The sequence below is a fragment of the Tetrahymena thermophila genome (genome assembly GCF_000189635.1).
Source record: "Tetrahymena thermophila SB210 genomic scaffold scf_8254667, whole genome shotgun sequence".
NCBI classification, from domain to species: domain Eukaryota; phylum Ciliophora; class Oligohymenophorea; order Hymenostomatida; family Tetrahymenidae; genus Tetrahymena; species Tetrahymena thermophila.
In genome coordinates, this window is record NW_002476434.1 from 841,853 (window position 1) to 867,660 (window position 25,808).

Genomic DNA, 25,808 nt, shown 5'->3' on the forward strand with positions numbered 1-25,808 from the left:
ATGTTTACAAAACAAATCATAAAAAACTTGAATAATATGTAAAATCTTTAAATTTTTAACAGGGTTAAAATATAATAATTTTTCAGCTACAAATTCTTTATTTATGGTTAAAAACATTTATTGATTTAATTAACAAAATAATATTATTTACATTCCCTCTTAAAAATAGATATTTTTAAAAAAAATTATTTTCAATTAAAATTAATATTATTTATTAAATGTATTTTTACATTCTAAGTGCTTATTAATTAGTGAAATTAATTTACAAAACAGCCTAATCCATCCTTTCAAATGAATATGGTGCTATTATTAAAATTCAAATATCGCGGAAATTTTAAATAAAAATTAGTTATTTACTAAATGAGGATTTGAGCATCTGAAAAATATTCAAATATATTTTAGGTTTTAAAAATTAAATTAATTAAGAAAATTGAAATCAATTAAAATAATTATAAGCTATATAAATAAAGTGGAAAGCATACAAAAATGGTTTCATGGAAAAATGCTATTTTGATAGGTTCTTACACATTATGCTTATTTGTAGGTGTAGGGTTGTTTGTCTTTGGTTCAAAGTTAGCATATTTAGTAATTAATTATTAAGTTCATACATACTTTTAATAAATTTGATTATAATTCAAAAATAAATGTCATCGATCTAATTAATCAATTTATTTAAAATATGTAGGATTTAACTGACATGACTGACAGCGTTGATTCACTTTCTCTTAATTTATTAGATGAAAACTAACAGAGATTATATAAATATGATAAATTAGTATTATATTTATATGATTATGAAAAGTTTTAAGGCACTACTAAAGTTTCCAATTTCACTATTAATGACTGTCCAAAAAGCGAGTACGAATAGCTTAATGTTACAAATAACACAATACATTTTAACCCTACAGAAGATTTAGTGAAAGCATACCCTGATCAAAGTTTCGAAGTAGGAGTATATAGCGATCATACTCTAAATTTTAAGAGGAGTGTTGTTTCACTTTTTACAGGAATGGATGTCAAACAACTGAATTAGCTTCTCAATTTTACTCAATTCTCATAAATTAAATTTCGAAATTTAATCAAAGACATTTAGCAAATGAAAAATGTTAAAACATTTGCATTTTTGAATAAGAAATATTAGAAATTATTAACAGAGTTCATATCTAGCAATGATACCAGTAATAACAAATCTGACTTGATATAAAATAAAAATTTCTAGGTTTAGGATGAAACAAGTATTTAATACAATTTAAATTAATACTTAGAGAAAAATGAATATGACGTTTTAATATGTAATATTTTTATTGATTTTACAAAAATTTTTTATATAATTTCAAATATTATTAATTTTATAATCTACTTTGCTTAACATTTTCCTCAAATAGATTTTAATAGTTGAGTCTTGGTGTATAGCAAATATACCTTAGATTAATTCTCATATTACCAAAATATCTATTAAGTTTGTTATATTTGACTATATTTTTAAAAATTAATTTAGTTAGCAAATCAACTGAGAACTTATTGATAGATGAAAAAAAAGAAGATCAAATAAATGACATTTTAGGGTAAAAAAGAACTAACTTAATCACTGTAGTTAATCAAATTAGCAAAAACCCGAAAAACGTTTTATTCTTAGCAATAGGTTGGAATTAGTGTCATGAATAAGCTAAAATATTTGCCTATAACAGGAATGGATTCTCATTGACAGATTAAAATAGCGACGAATAGATAATAATTGATTAATTTTATGGAAGTTTATCATATGCTATGAATTGGAAGATAAAATAAGGCTTAATTGCAAGAAATGTTGGTCTTTTTGATATCAAACAATAATACATGAATGCTTAGACGGATCTCCTTTATAGAATTTAGGACAGTTTTAATAATTTAGTGCAGTAACATAAATTTTTAAACAAATTAACAAATTTAAATACTTCAAGCTCGTCTACTTCAGAGGATTAAGAAGTACTTAGCAGGATATTAGGAAAGATGAAAAAAATATATGAAAATTACTCAGATAGCGATGTAAATAAGGTTCGTGCAAATGCCTCAATAGAAGACCTGAAATAAATATAAACAATGCAAACTGAAATCGAATTGAAAATAAAGGAGTATAGTTAATTTAATTTAAACTTAACTATTGCTGGCGCTTAATTGATTTTCTTCAGCATATTTATCTGTTTAGCTATTTTAATGGTAAATATGAAGGTTTAAGACAGTATTTATAGTAAAAGATTAATAAATCTCATGTTGGAACTCCCAATTTATTATGAAGCTTTTAAATTTTTATTTAGTAGACTTTTGATTCCTGAATTTTCTTTAGTTTACCCAGAGAGTACTTAATAGATAATAAGAACATAGCAATTTGAGTTATAAGAATAAACTTTCTACAGCATCTTGCTCTTTATGGGAATAATTGCTCTTCTAAATAGCACAACCTTATTTATTTAATAATAATATCAAAAAATTTTGTTAGCTGTTGTATGCTATAATTTATTTATAGGAGAAGCATACTTGCAAAGAAATGTCTTCCTTAATGCAACTTTAGCAGATGATAAGGAATAGTTGGCTATATTACTGCTTATTATTGTGAGGTTCCTCTACGAACTCTACTCTACTATGGGAGAAAGTCTTTTCTATCTCTACTATTGCACTATTATTTTCCTCTTACCTTTCTTAAGATACTTTTTTGAAGCATCTTTTATTATTTTCTAATATGTAAATGCCTTTAATGGGATAGTTCTACTTTATTTAAACAGAGCTGAAACTAACTTCGAAGAAAAAATTGCTATCTTCATGCTTTCATTTAGTCCTTTTATAAATTTTATAGTTACTTCTGAATAATGCAGTAATTTCTTCTTTGTTTACTCAAGTCACATTGCACTTTATTGCTTACTGTTCTGCTTTGCAGCCTATTTAAAAATACTCTACCTACCAGCATTTTTCATCATAATGAACTTATTAAATTATGAACTTCTTATGAATATCAAAATAGGAGAATCTGAGTATACAGGGTTCACTTTAAGTAACTTCTTAATAGTGGGACTATCATTATTTGGAGTATCTAATGTCATTTTTTGGAGTAAGGCACAATAAATGCACAAAAAGAACTTTAATGATTTGACTTTGAGTAAGATGTTTTCATCTGATGTAAAGTCTAATCAAGCAGTACTGATTGCTCAGCTTTTCAAATATAATTTGTTTGGCATAATTGCATTACTCCATATAATGTTCTTTATTATTTTACAAAATGCTCAAACATTTGATTCTATTTCTGTAAATTTCTTATAGGACTATTTAAAAGCTGAATATAACAATAGCTACATAAATTACTTTTAGAAATAAGCTCTCTATACATGTGCTACTTTAGTTTCGAGTATAATAATGATTCTTTTATACACTCGTACCAAAGAAATTGATGATTTCGACAATGCTTCTAAATCAGAAATTTATGAAACAGAAGAGCTAGCTGATAATTCTGCTACAAGAAAAGGATTCGACATAATTATGGCATCTGAAAAGAAACAGCTAAATAACAATTCAACTTTATTTTGAGTTTATTGAAATTATATTTTATTTTAATTATTTTATTTTACAAAAGCTAATATTTTTAATATGGATTTTTAAGATAAAAAATGGATTTTATTCTTTCTTATTAAATATACTTTGACATTTTGTTAAATTTAATAACCGTCATATTATAATATTTCATTGCTACTTTAATTATTGTGTAGATTTTTATTTATATAAAATCTTGGTACTGCCATTATATTTTTAGTTTAAATTAAAATTAAAATAATTTTTTTTCTTTTTTATTTTAAATTAATCTTAAATTAAAAAATTATTTTTTGACCTTATTTTTTAATAAGAAGGTATTTTTAAATATTTAAATCTAATTATTGTCTAAAAAAATGATCAGTTATTAAGTTAAATTAATAAGTTTAATAATGAAAAATTATTCCTAAATTAAAATTAAAATCTTAACCTTATTGTTATAAATTTTGTCAACAATTAAACTTAAAATTTAACAAAAAAAATAAATTAAAAATAATAACAAAATTAAAATAAAATTTTTAATTGCTTTTATAAAAAGCAGAATCATTAGAATAAATTTTTTAGAATTTATTATAATAAAAAATATTTTTTAAAAAATTAATTTTATTTAATTATTAGGTATTTTTAAAATTTAAAATCGAATTATTGCCGAAAAAAAAATAAAAATTAATTAGTTTATAAATGAAAAATTATTCCTAAATTAAAATAAAATTCATAATCTAATTGCCATAAATTTTGTCAATAATTAAACTTAAAATTTAACAAAAAAAATTAAATTAAATTAAAAATGATAACTAAATTATATTAAATTAAAATTTTTAATAGCTTTTATAAAAAGCAGAATCATTTGAATATAAAAAATATCATTTAAATTCAAAGAGTGTAGGATTTGTTATTGTTTCTAATTCAAATAAAATGCTAATTTCACTTTTAGGTTTAGAAGATTCCTCTTTAAATTATTTGGTTACTTTTATTAAATTTAAATGTTATATATCTGCACTTTTCTTGATGATTGTTTACTTAAAAAAAGTGAAAGGATGTACAAGTAAGTTAGCAGGTATATTCAGAAATTTTTGTTTACTAAAAGCAGAAAATAATGATGTAATTTAAATAAAATAATAGGTGATTTGATTTTCATTGCTATTAGTTTAATTGGTGCACAAAAATAAATGTTTTTGAAGTATTATAAGAAACAAATAATATTAATTGACGCTTTTGGATACAATAATACTATTAAATAAAAGATAAATTCAGTGCGAATAATTAGTAGTTATTAAACAAAAATAAATATTCTTTATTATTCTTTAACTCCTTTATATAAACTAATCTCTTTAAAAAGTAAACAAGTTATTTTTAGTGTAATAATTTGAGGGAAATATTCTTGATATGAGCCAAACCAGTGTTAAAGTGTGTCTATCGATTTCTCTCATTATATTTTTGCTTGGTCTCTTTCTTGTCAGGTATGGCATGCTGAAATTTACATATCATGTAGCAGAAAAGGTAATGATGATCTTAAATTAAATCAATAGATTATTTTTTAGTTTAAAGCTGGATTCAAATAAAAAATATAGGCAAATTTCTAAGCTGATATTCTATTTAATTATTTTCATTATTAATAATGATCTAATAGTTAAGACTTCTAATTTTATTTATATATAAACATACATTAGAGTTAGACATCAAACCCATTTATAAAATACGATAACGATTATAGTGAGTAGAAATAATGGAATAGTAATCTTTATAAAAAAGTTGTCTTTTTCCTACTAGAGAATTACTCTTATGAGTGGCTTAGTAATCATCCCAAAGCTTAGATGTTTGCCCACACTAACAATGTATAATACAATTACTAGTGGACCCTGTTTGACAAATTAGTAAAAAATGATCCAAAAAAAGCAATATTTCGCAAGGTTGAAATTAATTCTCCTTAATCAGCATTAGCTAAAATTGCTACTTACATGGTTGGAACAAACACAGCCTAATTTGAGGTAGGGATATAGAGCTCAAATTCATTCAAACAATAAGAAGATAGTATCTTTTACTAATTGAGTCAAAACTCCTTTACTACAATAGGCTTTTTGAACAATATTTGGTATAGTTCTTTTCCTAATCTCCTAAAAGAAAATAATAATCTCCATCAAGAAGAAAAATAAGCTGAAGAAGAAACTGATTAAAATTTGCTCGACTATTTAAAAATTTAAGAGATAATTAAGGAAGGCACTTTTGATTTCCTTTTTAGTAATTCATACTTTAATTCTACTTTTATGCTATCTATTTTTATGAATAAGCACAAGAATTTTTGAATTTAAATAAATTTTATGTTAAAACACAATTAAATTATTTCATTTTCTTTCAAATTTAAAAAAAACTAAAAAATTCAGCATAGCAAAGTAGTAAATAAAAAAATTAAATCATTCATATTTTCTTAATTAAATAAGTTCATGACAGTGTTTAGGTTACAGACATAGCAGGAGATCAGAAAAGTAGCTCTGACTTTCAAAAAATTTAGAGAATAGAGGAGCAGATGGAACAAATAATTAATAGCATTAGTGATGACACATTATTTATAGCTATCAGTGATAGGGCTTCGAACAATTTTGGTGGTGTAAATGAGAACGTCAATACTTGCTTTTCAGATAAACCATGCTCTCCTTTCTTTTTTTCATATACCAAGAGAGGATTTATTGATTAATAAGAAATACTACAATAGATTTATTTAAATGTAAATAAAAAAGAACCTACAGTTCATGAAAGTCAGATTGCTTGTACGCTTGCAAATTTAATGGGTCTTCCAATTCCTTACTCTAGCAGTGGAAGACCGCTTTTAGATTTGTACCCTTCATAGCTAAGCGAGACAAATTATTTAAAGAGAGTTTTAAGGGATTCTTACACTACTTTTAGATAACAATTGTAATTTATTACTACCTTATAGAAAAAATATAGTATATTTGAACCTCTGAAAATGAGATATTTTGCATAAAAAGCACAAGATATTGAGCTAACTCTACCAAAAACCAGCTTCGATAAAGAAAAAATTATCTAATTAATAAGAAATGTAGTAACTATTTAAGAGGAGTTAAAAGAACATATTTATTCAAATCTCATTCCATATAGCATGACTTGGATTTATATTGGCTACTTCATATTGTTTGTAAGCATCCTATTTACTATTTGCTTAATTGTTAGTTCAAGAAAAGAAGACTCAAATAATTTAAATTAAAGCAGAATGTAGGTAAACAGTCAACAAAGTGAAGTCACAGATAGGAGTAGTGAGGACTATGACTCATAAACAGCAGTAACCAAAAAAGAAAAATCGGTCGACTTAGAAAGTCAGGGGTTAGTAGCTGAATAAAAAACTGAATCTTCCTCTTCATCTACGATTGATATTTTTCTGAATGTAACTATTATGGGATAAAATTTTTTATACTTTCACAATAGCTGGAATTATTTACTTGTGAGACAAAATTATACTTCTAATTAAGCTACATGTATTATTATCATAAGTGCTGAGCTTTTCTTGTATTTTATTTATCGATTTTTCAATAAGCCTAGTGTTAAATCTCTTTGGATGCCAATAGTTGCAGGTCTAGTGATTGCCTTGATAAAATTTTTATTTGTTAACAGATATGTATTTTAATCATCTCTTCCTATAATACCTTTTTCTGAAATTGCTTACCCTATTATTTTTTGCACTATTATCTGTATAGCTAATGCCTTTGCTAAAGTTCAATATTCAACAAAGAAATATGCTAATTTATTGGTTTGGATTAATGTATTATCAATAGTCGCAATACTTATTTAAGACACCAAATTCTTTTTATTTGATCCTACATATAAAAGAGTATTTTTCTTTGGAGTAGGTTTCACTAATCTGATAATTTGCTATTTAATTAAGCAAAAGAATAACTAGACCAATTTATTTATTTTAATAAATTAACAACTCGCTCTCGTATAATTTTACGTAGCTATTTTTAATTCATCTGAGAAAACAGAATATTTAGGTCTAGTAGACTATCTTATTACTAGTATAATAAGCATAGTCATATTTGGCCTTTAATAAATGCTAAGCAGATTTTCTGTATAAATTTATTTGGTATTCTTAAATACAATTTATGCATTTAGCTCTGGTATAATGAAAGATTCTACCTAAGACTCATTTAATATTTTCAAAAATATTTACTTTACACTATTTGGAATATATTTATTAAATGTACAGCTCCTTCTTAACAAAGAAAAAACCCCAATAGATACTCTATCTAGCTATCTAACAAAAATAAACAATAGCGGAAACTATAAGCACGAAAGCCACAAATATGTTTAAGTTTTTGGATATTTCTCAATAGCTGTAATGATCTAAATAGTCTTCTTCTTTACAAGCTTCCTCTTTATTGCTTAGAAATTTTATTTTAATTTACATTTTTAGACTCACTCTGTATTTTGTGATGAGTTATTAGCTTCATTTGCTTCCCATGCTATAGTTATGATTTATTTTATTTTGACTTACAAATCTCTATTAACTGATAAAAAGTCTAAAAGTTAAAAGCATGAAAATAAATATGAAATGGTTTAATAAAGCCCATACAATAATTTAAGCACAACTGCTTGAGTATTAATTTTTGTTGATTATATTTTACAAATTTATTTTTTTCAAATTTTATTTTTTGTTTTAGAATTTCATATATTATGTAAACATTTTAATCGAATACTAAAAATAATATAAATATATATTTTTTTTTCTTCATCCATTAAAAATTTGTTTTTGTTATCTACTTCAATCTTGTTTGTTTGTTCTGTTGCTTTTATAAATTACATCAGATAGAAATTAATTAAGATAAGTCTATAAAGCTAAAAATCAGTATATTATTTATCAAATCTTTAATTATAAAAATTTGATGGAATTATCAATAAAAAATAAATTACAATTTAATAAAATTAGTCAATTGATGTTTACAGTGTGAAATTCTTTTAATTTTATAGGAAAATTAATTTTTCACCTGAATTACTAAAAGTTAAGTGGTTTAATTGTTTTTATCAATAATCAAAAAGAAATAAAAATAGCTGATAACAGAGTAAAAAGAGAAATTATCCTTTCTAAATAAATAAAAAATCTATAATTTTGAGAAAAGTAATTATTGTCTTTAGATAGTTTTTATTTTTAGAATGCAAATTTATTTTTTTAAGAGGTTTAAGTAATAAAAAATATAAAATAGATTAGTAAGTTTTTTTAAATTAATCTATTTTATTATTAATTATAGCAAAAATTTTCAAATTTTCACAGATGAAAACAACAGAAATTAATTAAATTAATATAGATGTGTAAGATTTATCTCAATCTCTTGATTATTTTAATTAAAATATTGTTCATATGTTTATTTTAGTATTGAAAGTATTAATTAAGTTCTTTTTTTTTAACCTTTTCTTATAATTAATTTCAAAAATTATTCATCTATAACCAATTGTTGGATAATTAATTTATCATTTGATCAATAAAAATAAATGAGTAGCCAAAAGGTATAAAAGACAAAAAATAGGTATTCTAAAAGTCAACAATTTGAGCCATTAGCGGGATTGAATAGAGAGCTCAGAACTGAAGACTCTGATAGAAAAATTACTGATACAAATTTGTTATTGTAAATTTTTAACCTGGAAATTGCATAGTAATAAATATCAAACGTTAAATAATGTAGAAAGTAGAATATGACAACGCAGTCTGATTATGAAAACGCTATAAAAACATAAGAAGTGATAATTGACACAGAGGTATCATAGCACGCACTGATGCATTATCCTAAAAATGGTGTACGAAATTCAATCTCATATTTTCATATTTTACCTCTAAAAATTATGAACATAGAATAACAATAACAAAGTTGAAGATAATGTTGAGGATAATGAAGAAGATAATGATGTTTTTGACATATTATATGGTCAAATATGTAAGTATTAATATTTTAGACATTCAATTCAAAATTAATAATAAATAAATAGAAAATGATAAATCTAATCGTTAAATTCAAGAAGATAGCTCTAAAGTTAAATCAGATTAATAAAATACAAAGCCTTAACAGTATGAGACAAAAAAATCTGGTTCTTTCTTAAATTAGGACTACTATGAATTATAAAATATGAAGGAGTAGTAAGCGAGTGAACAAATTGAATAATATTCTAATGGTTAAAACAACCAGGATAATATAATTAGAAATGCATAATCGATTAATATAAGAATACCTCTTTAAGAAACTTTAGACAAAGATTTAAAAATAGATTCTGAACAGTAAAAAAATATTTAGGAATTAAATAATAAAAAGACTGATTCAATGAAAAATTCAAGATTCTAAAACCAATCTGTTTTCTAAGATAAACTTCGTTACATTTAAAATTTAAAGAACAGGTAAAACAAAGAAATCAATTAAAATAAAAGAGATAGTTTGGCCTTATTTAAAAATGCGACTCCGAGTAATTAGGAAGATAGCCAATAGGAAATTAACAAAAAATTATTTGTGTAAAATAGAAAAACTTTATAAGGAACGGTAATTATAAATGAAGGAGATAATACTAACAATAAGTTAGTTACACAGAAAGCAAATTAGAACTGGAATATGGTAAAGAAGTTAAGCATTATGATGAGGTTTAAGCAAAAACTCAACAAAATTATATAGCAAAGACTATAAAATATAAAAGATTTTCATCATCGTATGATAGGAGATTGCACAGATGCACCTATTTTGAAGATGGAAGAAAAAAAAGAAAATATTAAAAGCTTATACTATAAAATTTTCTTAGAAACTTACAACCCAGAGTCATTACTGATCATTTATTATAAAATTTTCATTACATTATACACACTCTTTAATGTAATTTATTTACCTTTAATTTTTGGATTTGATCTTGATTTAGGCACTGCTTTTATTGCTATCCACTCATGCACTATTATTATCTTTCTTTTTGAGATATATGCTAGCTTTAGAATTTAATACTATCACTTAGGAGAGCTTGTTACTGATAGGAATTAGATTTATTCTAAGTAAAACATATTTTTTATTACACAAAAAATAAATAATAAAACATTATCAAAAAATTTAATTCTAAAATTTTGTAAAATGTTTATTTATAGATAATTATTTTAAAATAAATTAGATATCTTAATAATAAGTTCATTACTGATTTGATCACTATTATAGCTCTGGTTATCGGTTATGATAAAAAACCTGCTCTCCTTTTTATTTTAGTTAAAATTAGGAATATTCTTTCTTATCTATGGGATATTGATAATCATTACTACTTGGCTGAGAGATATAATGCTTTGTGGATATTAATCAAACTATTTGGGTTTATTGCGATACTTTGTCACTACTTTGCTTGTATATTTCATTATACTGGTATGGTTTAGGAACATAAATACCCAGATGTTACCACCTGGACTAGAGAATTTAACTTAATAGGATAACCTTGGTCATTGAGATACAATTATTCAATATACTTTTCATTTATAACATGCATCACTATTGGCTACGGAGATATAACCCCAAAAAATACTAACGAAAGAAATATTGTAATATTAATTAGTTTGATATCGACTGGTTGTTTTTCATATTCAGTAAATACAATGGCTACTGTTTTTTAAGATTTTCTCAATAAATCTAAGAAATCAAAGTAAAATCATAATTTGTTGATTAAATAAACTCTCTTTAATTTAACTTTTTGGTAATAGAGAGATGAGGTATGATGCAATCAATTACATGAGAGAAAGGAATATTCATAAGAATCTGCAATTAAGAGTTTTGAAGTATATTGAGTATATTTACCAAATGGAAGCTCAGTCGCCTGATAAAGGACTCTTTGCCATAAATTAAATATCTGGGCATTTAAAAGCCTAACTTTTTTAAGATTATTATGGGAAAATTATCATACAAGATAAGCATTTCTCATTAAATTATAGTAAAGAAACAATAGACAAGCTTTCTTTAAAAATGAAAGAGAGGATCTACGGACCTGGAGAAATCATTTTTGATCAAGGAGAACAAGATACAAGAATTTTCTTTTTAATGAAAGGAGAAATAGAATATTATTATCCTAATAGAGGTAATAAGTAATCTGAATACCTATCAATATTCTAAACGCAAGTAATATTTATATTTTAGATTTACAAAAAAATTTGGTTCATTTATTTAGATTAAATAGAATATATTTTTATTTTTAAAAAAATTTTTTTGATTTAATAAAAATATTTATTCATTGCTTGCTTTAATTTAAAAAAAAAAATTATCTATAATAAATAATGAAATAGTTAACAATTTCCCTAATAAATTGTTCTAATTTAAATAATTCAAAAAATGAATTTTTTTGGAAAAATCTATTTTTAAAATTATAAATTATTTATTTTTTAGAAATAAAAGTTTAAGTTTTTGTGTTTGGCCAAATTAACAAAAATAAAATTAATATTTAATTTTAAAGTAAAATTAGTTTTTTGGTTATAAGGGCTTTATTTCTGGAATTCCTCGTGAAATGACTTGTAGGTCTATCAATATAACTTAAGTTTTCTACTGCACTCGTGAAGATTTAGTGTCAATTTTAAAGGAAAATCCACTTGAATATGTAAATTAATAAAAATGGAATTTTTTTACTTAATTTTTTATTACAAAAAGGAAAAATTTTGTAAGCTCAGAGATGAATATTTATTGCAATATTCAAGTTTAGGAGAGAAATGTTTTTCTTGCAACGAGTATGGGCATACTATTTCGGACTGTTATAAAATAAGGTATGTTAAAAATAAAGAGCTTCTCATTTTAAAGAAAAACTACTCAGCAAACTAAGTTAGACAATTTGTTTAAAGGAGTAATAAAAAATATGCGACATTCCTAAACATGTCAATAACTTCTTTCGAAGCTATTAAATGCAAGTTAAAAAATGTAATGCAACTTCAAAGGTAGCATCTATCAGAAGAGGTTATAGATAAAATCATCATTTAAGAACAATCTAATCACAAAAGATTCTGTTTAAAATATCCTAGCGTAAACTAAATTTTAAATTATAAAAAAAAATAAAACTAAAAATTTTAATTTAAATGATAAAAGATTAAACTTACTGAAAATTGTAATGAGATTCTTTTAGGTAAAATGGATGAACCATTTGAATACAGCACCAGTGATTCAGATAGTAACTTATCACAAATATCTGAAGATGAGTCATTATCAGAATAATCTAGCTCAGGTCTATATGATTTAGATAGTACTTAGCGAGATCAAACTCTAAATAATATTTAAAAATCAGAAAATAAAAGAAGCTTTGCTAAATCATTTAAATTGAATTAGGAGTAAAATCTAGAAGATATTTAATATGATGATAATGAAAACAAAGACGAGTTTTAAGAATAAACTAATAAGGTTTAGAAAATAGAATTTACTTTAGAAAAATAAAATAGCAACTAAGGTCTCTTGAAAGACTCTTCTAATTATTAAATTACTGAAAATAATTAATCTGAATAAATTGCATAAAATTTGATTGGTAATGAATATTCGAAAAATACTAACATCTATGACTCAGGTGTTAAAAATAAGATTCTACTGAATACTCCTCAGAGTAATAACCCTTAAGATCGTGAATATGAAATAACTAAATAGTTAATTGGGTCACCATCACTTGGTAGTTAAGAAATGTTGAACAGATATGCAAACGAAAGCAAAGCAAAAAGTATTTAATGGAATAAAAATGCCAATAAAAAATCAATATTAATAAAAAGCAATAGTCAAAACCAAGATTAAGATAAACCAACAAAAATGAATAGCTAATCTAAAATATAACTAAATAGAAAGAGTATCAACAATTTTTAAAAAGCTAACAAATATATATAGAAATTAAGAGAAAAATTTGATATAGCTCCAAGCTAAACTGATGAAAATAAATATTTATCAAGTACAGCATAGAGATTTGCTAATGTTGCTTAAGAGTTAACAATGACCAATACGTATGAAGATAAAAATGTATCAATTCTAGCTAATAAAAAGAGTGCTTAATATCCACAATATGAACAATATAATTCAAAGGTAAAATTTATTATTTTAATTTAAGATTTAACTAATTTTATTTTTAAAAAGCAAATGAATAACTCAAATAAATATGAAACAAATGAAAATATAATTAATTTCTACTAAGGATAAATAAACAGGTTAGGTTAGTTTTTAAATTACTTCTAAAATTAACAAAAAAGCAGCAACAAAATCTAAGTTAACAGCACAAATAATCTAGCCAATGATTTTCAAAATTAGCTTCCACCACCTCCACCAAGATAGCACTCAATTAATAAAACAGAAAAATAAGAAAGTTCTCTGAGTTATCCATAAAAAAGAATGGCAGTATTAGATTTGAATGAGTTTTTGTTAAAAGCAAACAAGTAGGATATATTCAAAAATTTCTTACAAGACGAAGAAGTAGAAAATAATTAGGAACTTTTTTATTATGATTTCGATTTTCTTAAAGAATTCACATATTATTTCCCTCAAAATAATCACACAGCAGTCTGTTTAAATTACAAACGAATTATGAAAAAATTATAATAAAGTTAAAGGAAAAACATAAAACAAATAAATGTTAATCAACCAATTGCCTCATAAAGATAAAACTTTAGTAAATTCAAAAAAGATTCATATTGATTTTTAAACTTTATGTTTCTTTTCTAATTATATACTTGTCTAAATATTATTAATTCAAATTAAATTCATTTTATATTTGTAACTTAATTAATCCTAAATTAAAACTCGAATGTTTTCACTTCATATCAATCAATCATTTATAACATCAACATAGAATCTTAGATGGCTCAGAAATATCATTTCTTTAGATCAAAGAGTTGATCGTATACCTCATCTTAAAATTCTATAAAATCTTCATTTAAAATTGAATTAAAATAAATAAAATTGCATATGAATTAATCAATTAATATAAATAAATATTGATTGACGAATTAGTAAATAAATAAATTAATAACAAATATTTATTTTTGCTGTAGCATAAATATAATTTGTATGTTAAAGTTTTATAATTAGAGTTTAATTTTTCTTTGTAAATTAAATAAACTGATTTCAGTCACTTTTTTTATCAGTTAGAACATAAAAATTAAAAATAACATTTTTATTGAAATGATAAAAATAATGATTAAATTTGAAGACTCATTTAAATAAAATAGGTTAATACATTATTTAATAAATTTTAGTATAGCAGTTTATCTCACTTAGGTTTATTATGTATAAATTTTAGAGTAATTTTTACAAAAGCAATTATTAATTTTAATTTATTTGGGTTATTTGATTAAAAAAATTTTTTTCTTCAAAAAATAATAATTTAATATATATTATAATTAATAAATAAATAAATAACTAAGCAAACTGATAAATAAATAAATAAATAAATAATAATAATATTGACAAATAATTCTACTAGGGCTTCTGTTAATTATAAGAATGGATTAAATTAATAAGCAATAAAATTAAAATGAATGTTGTGGTGAAATTTTTTAAAGGTATTTTTAATATCGCTTAATTTGAATGTAAGTCATTTTGTTTTATTTTATAATAAAAGCTAGTAGAATGACAATTAGTAGAATTTTTAAAATACTTAACTCACTGAATATGATAATGTGAGTTCTTAACAGACTCCAAATAGAATCTCATAGAAATCGCAATAGCTTCTTGTAAATTAGCTTCTTTAATTATTATTTAATTATTAAATTGTTATTAAAACAGATTGGCTTGAATAGTTTGTCAAATTCTGCTTACAAGAACATTGAACAAGGTATTTATGATCTATCAAAATAAAATAATTAATTACTTTTGACTCATATTTATTATTTAAAAAAATCAAAATTAAAATATTTGTAATAGCTTTTAATAGAAAAAACTCACCTAAATTTAGCTTGAAGATAAAACACTTAAGACGTGTATTAAGAGATGAAGATAATGTTAAAGATTCTGAGTAATCATTTTTAACTGAGCACTAAAGTTATTAGATCAACTAAATAGAATAAAAACAGAAAAATGATTAATAAAGTTCAGTGCAATAATAATTGAATCTATAAAATAATAGTGAAAAATATGAAAGTGTTACAAACACTCCTATGAGCATGTATTCTGGCTAAGTGGATTAAGTTTCTGATAAATTAACATTAAAAAAAATAGGTTTTAGTGATGAATTCAAAACTTATGAAGATTATTCAAAAATGAGAAATGCAAACTTAAGATAAAACAAGCAAAATAAACATCATACAGTTGAAATTCAAAGGATTCAGCAACTCAAATAGAATTTAAAAAATAATAATGAAAATAAGAATTCTTTGTAAAATAAAAATAATGAATAATCTCCAAATTCTCTATTATCTGATAGGAATATTTTAGATTCAAAAAAAATAAATTATTTTAGAGATAGAATTATTAAATAATCAGGATAAACAATTAAAAAGTATCCTTAAGTGTAGCCTATAAATGAATAAAATAATGAAGAAGAAAAAAAAGTTTAAGTTTACCAAAATTGGAGAATGATAAGTCACTTAAATATAATTTTAAAAGTAAAATAGAAGCTCCTTTCAATGATAACTTAAAAGATAGAATGTGTTACACCACAATAGCATTACTTAATAGGTGATCGTTCTGATATTTTTAATTAGAATGAGACCAAATAAAAAGATAATTTTTTAAACTAAATAAATTCATTTATTTTAGATCCTGGTTCTAATTTTGTAATTGGCTCCAAGATATTAATTTCTGTCTTAATATTGTTCAATTTGATTTATTTTCCAATAGTATTTGGGTTTGACTTAGATGTGTAACTTCAGATAACTTTGATCACAAGTTTGAGCGTACTATTTTGCATACTTGAAATTATTTTAGGTTTCAAAATAGCTTATTATGAAATGGGAGAGCTTGTTACAGATCCTTCCCAAATAAGAAAAAAGTAAATAAATAAATATAATTAATTTATTATTATCAACTTAAATGCATTTATAAACTAATAAAAATATTTTATTGTTAGATCAATACAATTTTATTTTTATAAAACAAATTTAAAATACTTTTAATAAAACAAGATACATGAGAGATTAGTTTTTACTAGATTTGTTGGCATGCTTATCTTTGCTAATAGGATTTTAGTATAAATATGTGATAATCCTTACATTTGTAAAAGTCAAAAATTTAACACAATATTTGTGGGATATAGATAATCATTTCTTTTTGTATGAAAGATTCCACACTGCTTGGGTACTTATTAAGCTGTTTGGATTTATTACTATTATGGGGCATTATTTTGCTTGCATATTTCATTATGCAGCTATGATACAAAATGATGATCCTAATGTGGTGACATGGATATAAGGGCTGTAATTGCAGGATTCTCCTTGGAATTTAAGATACAATTATTCTGTTTACTTTTCATTTATTACCTGCATTACTATTGGATATGGAGATATTACTCCAAAAAATGTAATTGAAAGAAATGTTGTTATTATTATTAGCTTAATCTCAACTGGGTTTTTTTCTTACTCAATAAACACTATAGGAACTATTTTCTAATAATAATTTCAAAATCTTCAAGCAAAAAAGTATATAACTTTTTTTTCTTTTTGTTAAATAAATAATTATTTTTGAACAGGGAAATGAGATTCGATGCTATAATTTACATGAGAGAAAGGCATATTCATAAGCACTTGTAGCTGAGAGTTTTGAAATATATCGACTATATTAATGATATGAAGTAGATTTCTCCAGATAGAGGGCTAGTTGTTATTAATTAAATATCGAAAGACTTGCAATCTCTACTATTTAAAGATTTCTATGGTAAAATCCTCAAATAAAATAAACATTTTAGTTTGAATTATAGCAGCTAAACTCTTGAAAAATTATCTCTGAAGATGAAAGAAAAAATATATGGACCTGGAGAAATTATTTTTGAATAAAAAGAATAAGATTACAAAATTTTTTACTTGATAAAAGGTGAAATTGAATACTATATTCATAACAAATGTGGAAATAAACAGTCTGATTATATTTCAGTTACAAAAACTGATGTAAATATTCATTTTTTATTCATTCATTTATTGATTTACTCATGTTTTATTTACAAATTTAATATTACGATGTTTTTTTATTGATGAAATTTTTTTTTTAGAAAAGTATGTTTTTTGGATACAAGGGATTTATTTCTGGAATACCTAGAGAAATGACATGTAGGTCTGTTAATGTTACACATGTTTTTTATTGCTCAAGAGATGATTTAATTAGTGTATTAAAAGAAGATCCTTAAGATTATGTAAATTTTTATTGAAACAGAAAATATTTATATTTTAATTTAATTATATTTATAAAGGAATAATTTTGCAAGATTAGGGATTAGTATCTTCTTTATACGAATTCTTTGGGTGAGTAATGCTTTACATGCAAGAAATATGGACACTCATTATCATGTTGCCATAAAACTCATTTAGTGAGAAATAAAGAGCTTTTAATATAAAAGAGTAATTATTCATAAAATTAATGTAGAGCGAGCTTTGAAAGAAAGAAATAAAAGTATTAAACTTTCTTAAATTTATAATTGACAGTCTTTTAAGGAATAAAAATAAGACTAAAAACTATAATGAAACTAAGAAAACGGTATATTTCAGATTAAATTATTGAATAAATAATTATTTAAGATTTGTCAACTGGAACAACATATAAAAATAAATATCCTTCCGTAACACATTCTTTATATTTTATTTATATAAATTATTCTTAATTAAAAAATATATTATTATAGATTTAATTCAGAGACAAAGAACTTATTCTTCTTGAATGTGATGAAATTAATGAAGAATGTAGCAGCTAATTCCTATCAGATGTTTCTGAAGATATTTCCATCAACACAAATATAGCATATTAAGATACTAAAAAATATTAAGATAATTAGAAAAATACTTCATAAAGCAATTAATAATTACAAAGTAAAAAAAATAATTTGCTAGAAAGAAAAAAAAATAAACTAACAAAATAAAATAAGAATTAATAGTAATTTGAGAATTTTTCAAAGTCTTATCTTTCACCAATTTCAAATTCTTGTTCTAAATTTTCATTTTAATCAATTCATAGCAACAACTCACTTAAAATGATAGATTAAAATCCTAAACCATAACTTTTAGAAATAGAAAATATTAAATCAAATTAGAAATTATAATAAAAATCTCCTGTAATATTAAAATAATAAAAAAGTTAAGCAATTAATTTAAATAGTTGGCTTGATTTAGAGTAAAAATAATATGTTAAATTATAAAAAAAATAAACAAAAAAATTGAATAAGAGCATAGATTAATTGAATTAAATTCCTAATTAAAGTAATAAAGAAAAACAAGAGGAAGTTATTTCTGTAGCTAGTGAAAAAAACAAAGTTTATAATAATGAATTAAAATAAACATAATAAAAGGCAAAAAAAACTTCAGAAATAGAAAAGTATTAAAATGATAACAAAGATATGTTAAATGATATTCATAAAGACATATAAAACTCCTCCAACTAATAAGTGTTTAAATAGATTTTGCATTAATAAGTGGGAGCAAATAATAATGAATAAGAATTTGGAATTCATGATTTTGATTCTATAAAAGAATTTTCAAGATATTTCCCTCATAATAACATATCAGTAGTTTGTTTCAGATTTAAATAGAATTTAATTTAAAAAAATTTGCTTAAGAGGTATATTTAAAACCACTCTGAAGAAATCCTTTAAAAATTAAAATTCAAAAGTATAAGTGGGTTACACTCTTTATTGGTGAAAAATAAAAAAACTAATTTTCTTAAGAATAAATTAAATGAGAATTGAATAAAACTGCAAAAAATTAAACTCATATAATTAAATAAAAATTTATGTGATTTTATTTTTTAAAAATAAATAATTTTTTTACATTTTATTTCACCAAATATTAGAAAATTGCTATTAAGTTTATAATCAACTAAGAAAAAAATTTAACTTTATTTTTTAAATTTTTATTTTCTTAAATATAAATTTAATTGATCATTATTTTATTTCTAGAGAAAGATATGTTTCTTTCTTTCCTTACATAAATAAAGGTCATTTCAAATAACTATAAACCTAATTTTTTTGTGATTTACAAATACTTATAATAAAACTGTTGTAAGTAATATCTCTTTAATATAAACTTAATGAATATATTTAAGATAGAACAATTTTAGTTAAAAATAATCTCCTTATAAATAATATAAAACTTCAGATTAATATTTGTTAATATCAAGCTCTAAATAAACTTTACTTCTCTCTATTTTCTACTTAAAAAAATAAAATTCCACAAATAACAATAATAATTAATGAGGGTATATGGTATATCTAAAAATTTAATGAAGGCTTTTACCAAAAATAAATTGATAAATATAAACATTTTTGTATGAATAAATATATCTCAATTTTATAAATATTATGCTATACATAAAATTAATTATATTAAAAATCGAAACGCTTATAAATATAAATATTATCTAATTTTTTTAACTATTAATAGCTTCAAACAGCATTAGTTGTTTATTAAATATTTTAATAGAGATAATAGTAAATTATCTAAATAATATTATGTGTTCATTCATTCATTTATAATTATTAAGTTGATTAAATATTTTTAGTTTAGAAGTAATTTAATGCTTATTCAAGTGTATTGAATGATCTAAGTTTAACTTGTAATTTTTTATTGAATGCAATTATTTAAAGATAGATTGTAAGATATGTAAAAAAACGAATAATCAGTTTATTAGAAAGAGAACTAAGATTCCTAAATAAAATAGTAAGCGGAGTTATTTTAATCTAGCAAAATTGACTATAAAGAAGACTCTGTATTTTTATAATAAGCGGCCCGTGGAGTTCAAAACGATAACTTTATGTTTTAACCTGGCCAGCTAGAAAGCAATAATGATTATAAAAGATAAGAAATATAATATAAATATAAAAAAAACATAGCGAAACATAACTAATTAGAATAAATTTAAGATATTTATAATGAAGAATAGCACAGCTTCAATGGTCATGTTTAACTTCTTTCACCAACATCAAATGTAAGTTAGTTATTGTCCATATTTTAAAATATAACTTGTTGTCATAAGATTTTTAAAAGCGATGAAGATTTATTTTCATAAAAGTCACAGCCATTGAGTATAAAAAAAAATACATAAAATGGTAATTATTTAATCAAATTCAACTTACATATGTTAATCTATCATAATAGTCCTAAATCGTCAAAAAAAATCAATAGAGAGTGACCATTTTAATGAGAATAATTAAAAAAAGTAAGACTTGATTGTTATTCCTACTAATAATAAAAATGGAAATTAGATTTAAGATTCATAGTAAATGTGTATTTCTTAAGAGGTACAGTATTTTAATGATAAAACAATTGAAGATGATTATAATCAATTAGGCACTCTTAACAACTAAGAACATTTCATTTAAACAGGATACAAAGAAACAAAAGAGTCGGAAGATTTATTATATACCAAAGAAGAAAACTAGAATGAAACTCCAACAAGAAAGCAGATGTTACAGAATTTAAGGCTATCACTTGATAAAATGATACCTAAAAATTAGGTTTCAATCGATTCTAAAAAATCTGAAAGCCAAGAAGAGAAAATTACCCAAAGCAATCCAGTTTCGAAGTAAGAAAAGGAGCAAAATTCAAATAATAATAAGAGTAATTTCTCTAGAAAACTAACAAATGCTTAGTCAGTTAATTTAAGTTAAACCAAATCAAAGAAATTCTTTCCAAGAAAAAGCGAGTTTGGTTTAGTAAGATCGCAATTTAACAATGAAAATCCTCTAGAGGATTCTTTAAAAGTAGAATAAATAAAAAAAGAATCCAAAGAGAAGCAAGTTTAAATGCAAATACTAGAAAGATTTCAATCGAAAAGCTGGAAGCTTGGTTTTAAAGCATAAAGATCTGAATCTATGATTAGTTGCACTTAACTAGATCAAAAATAAAACGAATAAAAAACATGGGATATAGTGAATAAGTTATGTATACTCCTAAAAGCAAAACATAAATTAAAAAATTTAATAAAGTAGAGATTCAGTTCTCTTTCTTTATACGAAAGAGGCTTGGTAGGTGATCTTTCTGATGGGAAATTGATTTCTTAAAAGACAATTACTGAAAAAAGCAAAATATATTAGAAAATAATCAAATTTTCCATTCACCCAGGATCATTTCCTATCATAATTTTTAAAATTTACCTTGTTCTAATAACTATGATAAATCTTGTTTATCTTCCTTTGATGTTAGGATTTGATTTAGAAGTTTCTCACTTTTCTTATGCATTTTTTTTCCTAACTGGTATTTCCTATTCAGTAGAAGTTGCCATCAAATTTAAAACATCTCTCTCTGAAAAAGGAGAAATTATATCCAACCCAACTCTAATTGCAAAAAAGTAAACCTAAATTTCAATTTTTATTTTCTTTTATGCTTAGAAAATGTTATTTTTACCATTATTAAATTTTAAATTAGAAAAATTTGTTAATAAAATTAAAAATAATTTTAAATTTCTTAAATTATAATGAAACAATTATACAACTTAATAACAAATTAGATACATATAAAATGAATTAATCTATGATGTAATCACCTTGATAGGAGTGATATTAGGTTCAGCTTAACACTTCTTTTTCCTGTTGATGATTATTAGGATAAAACATGTCTTAAAATATATGGATGATTTAAATAACCATTATTATTTAGCTGAAAAATATCATCAGCTGTGGGTTTTATCAGGACTTTTTTGCTTTATTGTAATGATTGTTCATTATTTTGCATGTATATTCCATTATGTTGGATTATCTTAAATAAACGATAAATACGAAATATCCTGGTTAAATTATTACTAATTGGAAAATACTGCTTGGTAAATTAGGTACAATTATTCGCTTTATTTTTCCTTCATTACTACTGCTACTATTGGATTTGGCGATATCACTCCATAAAATACCCCTGAAAGATCAGTAGTAATCGTGTATAGTATAGTAGCTTCTATGTGTTTTTCATATACAGTAAATACAGTTGGTAATGTATTTTAAGATTACTTTAATAAATACCAGAAACAATTGTAATTCATCTTTATTTATCAATTTAATTTTATCACTATCAATATTTTGAATTAAAAAGTATTATGAGATATAACGCCATCAATTTCATGAGTAACAGATCAATAGGAAAAGAATTGCAGCTAAGAGTTTTGAAGTATATAGAGTACATTCATGACCTAGAAAATGATTCACCTGATAAAGGCTTTGCTGTTATTAACTAAATATCTAAAAATCTAAAAAGCTAAATATATAATGAATACTATGGCAAGATATTAATGCAAGATAAATCATTCTCACTCAATTTTAGTAAGGAGAGCATATAAAAGTTGTCTTTGAGAATTTAAGAAAAACTCTATGGGCCTGGAGAGATCATTTTTGAATAGGAAGAATAAGATTATAGGCTTTACTATCTGATGAAAGGAGAATGTGAATTTTATTACTATAATAAAGGAGGAAGCAAATAATCAGAATATAAAACTGTTCAGTTTTCTACTGTATTCATTTTATATAATTTTATTTTTTTAAATTCTATTCATTTAAAAATTAGGATAAAAAGTTTTTTGGATACAAGGGGTTTTTTTCTGGAATTCCAAGAGAATTTAGCTGTAGATCTACAAATATAAGTCATGTATTTATTATAACAAGATAAGATTTAATTGAAGTGCTTAAGGAAGATCCTGAAGATTATGAGTAATTTTGTAAATTAAGAGACTAGTTTTTACTATACAGAAATTCGCTTGGAGAAAAGTGCTTTGGATGCAAACATTTTGGACATACTTTAAGTGGATGCCCATAAATTCATTTAATAAGAAATAAGGAGCTGCTTTTATTGCGTCATAATTTCTCTGTAAATTAAAAAAGAATGAAGAGATTAAGAAAGCAGCACAAATATAAAACTCTTTCTTTAAAGTAGGAAGTGTCTTAGTAAGCTCAGTAATATAGATTAGACACTGTTAATGAAATAAAAAAATTAAATAAAGCAGATAATTAGTAGCTAAATTAAGATTTTGTCATAACAGCAGAGCTAAGCGATAAAAGATTCTCTAAAATGTACCCATACGTAAAGTTTAATTTAATATAAATTATTTAGATTTTAATATATTTTTTTATAAATTAGATAAAATTTAAAAGTGATGAAATGATTTTGTTTGATAATTATGATGATGTTAGCGATTTTTCTGCCAGTTAAAGTGAAGACAGTTTAAGTAGCTCGGAATCTGAAAATGATTCGATTGAAGCTATTTCTGAGTAAATAGCAGAAGAAAATGAAGATTAAAGTGATTCAGAAGATTCAATTGAAGAAAAATTAAAAAATATAAGAAAAACCTCAACAAAAAAAGTAAATTCATTTGAATCAATTTCTTCAGATTCTTAAGATTCAGCAAAGAGAAAATCAAAACCATCTATATAATCCCTCTCTCAGCTCGGTAGTGAAAAGAAAATATCTACTGGATTAATCAAATCTAGTGCAATGATGTTGTAAGAAGATGCATTTTAAAATAAATTTGACTAGTAAAATCAAGAAGAAACAGAAACAAATGATACAAAATAAGAATAAAAAATAACTGAAATTAATGATGAATCTATTTAAAAAAATATAGAAAATAAACAAAGTATACGTAATAACACAGCAACCACATCAATTCTTCGAAATTCAGTTTTTTAAAAAAATAATTAAGAATCTAATTAGTCTAATGGTACATTTTAAAGATTGAGCAAAGTGAAAATAAGTTCAAAGACAATAGTAAATTTATTAAATTTATATTATTAAATCAATTAATTTAATTAATTAATTAATTAAAAAGGTTTAGCCTAGTTTCTCTAGATAAAATTCTCGGAAAGAATCCAAAGGTTATATAGAAAGCCCAAACATATCAAGACAAAGTAGCAAAAGAATGACGGATTTTTAAAGGAAATCAACTAACCTAAAAAAGAAGTTTTCGAAAATAGAGAGTAACTTGCAATTATAGATAGAGGAGCCAGATTTTTTGATAAAAGATTTTGCATTCCATAATGATAGTCCTTCTTCTCTGCCAATTACTTACAATCCTAAAATTTTTAGGTCACATTCATTATCTGTAATATAATTTTTTTCTCTTTGTTTAGGAGTGAGTTTAAAAGTTAATTAATTTTTTTAATAATAAAGAAATAAAATACAGATGGAGTAAAATTTTCGAAGCAATTAATAGAAAATAACTAAAATAAAAAAGATTCAATATTGAGAGTGTATGAGAAATAATTGTAGTATCTATAAGGTTTAGTATAAAAGCTAGTTTAGAAGGAACATAATAAAGAAAAAACTGTTCATCAGCACATTAATACTTAAAATCAAGAAAATGAACCTTAATAAGAAAGTAACAAAGTTCACATGAAGATGAATTACAACAATATGAGTATGGAACTACCACAAATCCTTTAGAAATCTTCAATGTATAATGCTTAGAATCTTAACATTTTACAATAAACTACTTTGGATGTTAATTATGAAATAAATAATTAAGTAAATGAGCTCTTCAATTATGACTTTGATGATCTTAAAGAATTTACTAAATACTTTCCCCATAATAACGCTTCTCAAGTTTGTTTAGGATTTAAATAATTTTAAGATAGAAAGAAAAAATTAGAAAAGTTTTTCCTTTAAAAGCTAAGAGTAAATAAGCTAGAACATCTAAATAATATTAGCAAAATTTTAACACCAAATAATAAGAGATGATTAACTCAAGATAAATCTAACAATTTTTCTTAATCTTTATATTATTTTATATTAGTAATCTTATCTTAAAATTTTGTAAGCATTGATAAATTAACCCAAAGGAGCATTTTGCAGAAAAGTTTGAAAATATAATCAAAAAAGCATAAAGCGATGTTATCACTTAAAATTTGATTTGTTTGTATAAAATTAAAAATAAATCTTAAATTCTACTGCATTGAGTTATAAATCATCAAAATTTGATATTAACCATAAAATTTATTTCAAAATAAGTTAAAAGTAGTTTATTATTTTGTTTTATGAAATTAAAATTTAATTTTTCTCTAAAGTAGTTTAAATAATCTAACAAAAAATCTTAATTTGAATATTATTTTATATTAGTAATCTTATCTTAAAATTTTGTAAGTATTGATAAATTAACCTTAAGGAGCATTTCACAGATAAGTTTTAAATA

General features: G+C 23.2%; 6 protein-coding genes across 6 annotated transcripts; all 6 read left to right on the top strand. All coding sequences in view use genetic code 6, as the record gives it.

Annotated features, from left to right (window-relative positions):
* Positions 1-486: 486 nt before the first annotated feature.
* On the top strand, positions 487-3,555 carry TTHERM_000030595 (transmembrane protein, putative; the record flags this gene model as incomplete). The annotated part of the gene is made up of 3 exons (XM_012797111.1): positions 487-585; positions 686-1,292; positions 1,499-3,555. 3 exons carry the CDS (start codon positions 487-489, stop codon positions 3,553-3,555), a joined length of 2,763 nt encoding a protein of 920 aa, XP_012652565.1.
* A 1,386-nt stretch (positions 3,556-4,941) lies between these two features.
* On the top strand, positions 4,942-8,161 carry TTHERM_000030601 (transmembrane protein, putative; the record flags this gene model as incomplete). The annotated part of the gene is made up of 3 exons (XM_012797112.1): positions 4,942-5,055; positions 5,226-5,793; positions 5,994-8,161. 3 exons carry the CDS (start codon positions 4,942-4,944, stop codon positions 8,159-8,161), a joined length of 2,850 nt encoding a protein of 949 aa, XP_012652566.1.
* An 890-nt stretch (positions 8,162-9,051) lies between these two features.
* On the top strand, positions 9,052-14,204 carry TTHERM_00031600 (cation channel family protein; the record flags this gene model as incomplete). Its single annotated transcript, XM_971865.2, has 10 exons — positions 9,052-9,185; positions 9,243-9,354; positions 9,410-9,491; positions 9,544-10,579; positions 10,693-11,208; positions 11,267-11,678; positions 12,010-12,150; positions 12,201-12,566; positions 12,630-13,598; positions 13,650-14,204. The coding sequence occupies 10 exons, from the start codon at positions 9,052-9,054 to the stop codon at positions 14,202-14,204; spliced, it is 4,323 nt and encodes a 1,440-aa protein (XP_976958.2).
* An 807-nt stretch (positions 14,205-15,011) lies between these two features.
* TTHERM_00031610 (cyclic nucleotide-binding domain protein) lies at positions 15,012-18,685 on the top strand (the record flags this gene model as incomplete). The annotated part of the gene is made up of 10 exons (XM_971866.2): positions 15,012-15,070; positions 15,130-15,241; positions 15,294-15,342; positions 15,432-16,497; positions 16,631-17,143; positions 17,194-17,608; positions 17,710-17,850; positions 17,908-18,273; positions 18,337-18,520; positions 18,666-18,685. The coding sequence occupies 10 exons, from the start codon at positions 15,012-15,014 to the stop codon at positions 18,683-18,685; spliced, it is 2,925 nt and encodes a 974-aa protein (XP_976959.2).
* Positions 18,686-18,970: 285 nt separating this feature from the next.
* Positions 18,971-19,345, top strand: TTHERM_000031619 (hypothetical protein; the record flags this gene model as incomplete). Its single annotated transcript, XM_012797113.1, has 1 exon — positions 18,971-19,345. The coding sequence occupies one exon, from the start codon at positions 18,971-18,973 to the stop codon at positions 19,343-19,345; it is 375 nt and encodes a 124-aa protein (XP_012652567.1).
* Positions 19,346-20,273: 928 nt separating this feature from the next.
* TTHERM_00031620 (cyclic nucleotide-binding domain protein) lies at positions 20,274-25,357 on the top strand (the record flags this gene model as incomplete). The annotated part of the gene is made up of 9 exons (XM_971867.2): positions 20,274-20,630; positions 20,679-20,751; positions 20,801-21,992; positions 22,152-22,664; positions 22,724-23,138; positions 23,192-23,704; positions 23,762-24,388; positions 24,450-24,722; positions 24,791-25,357. 9 exons carry the CDS (start codon positions 20,274-20,276, stop codon positions 25,355-25,357), a joined length of 4,530 nt encoding a protein of 1,509 aa, XP_976960.2.
* Positions 25,358-25,808: the final 451 nt, after the last annotated feature.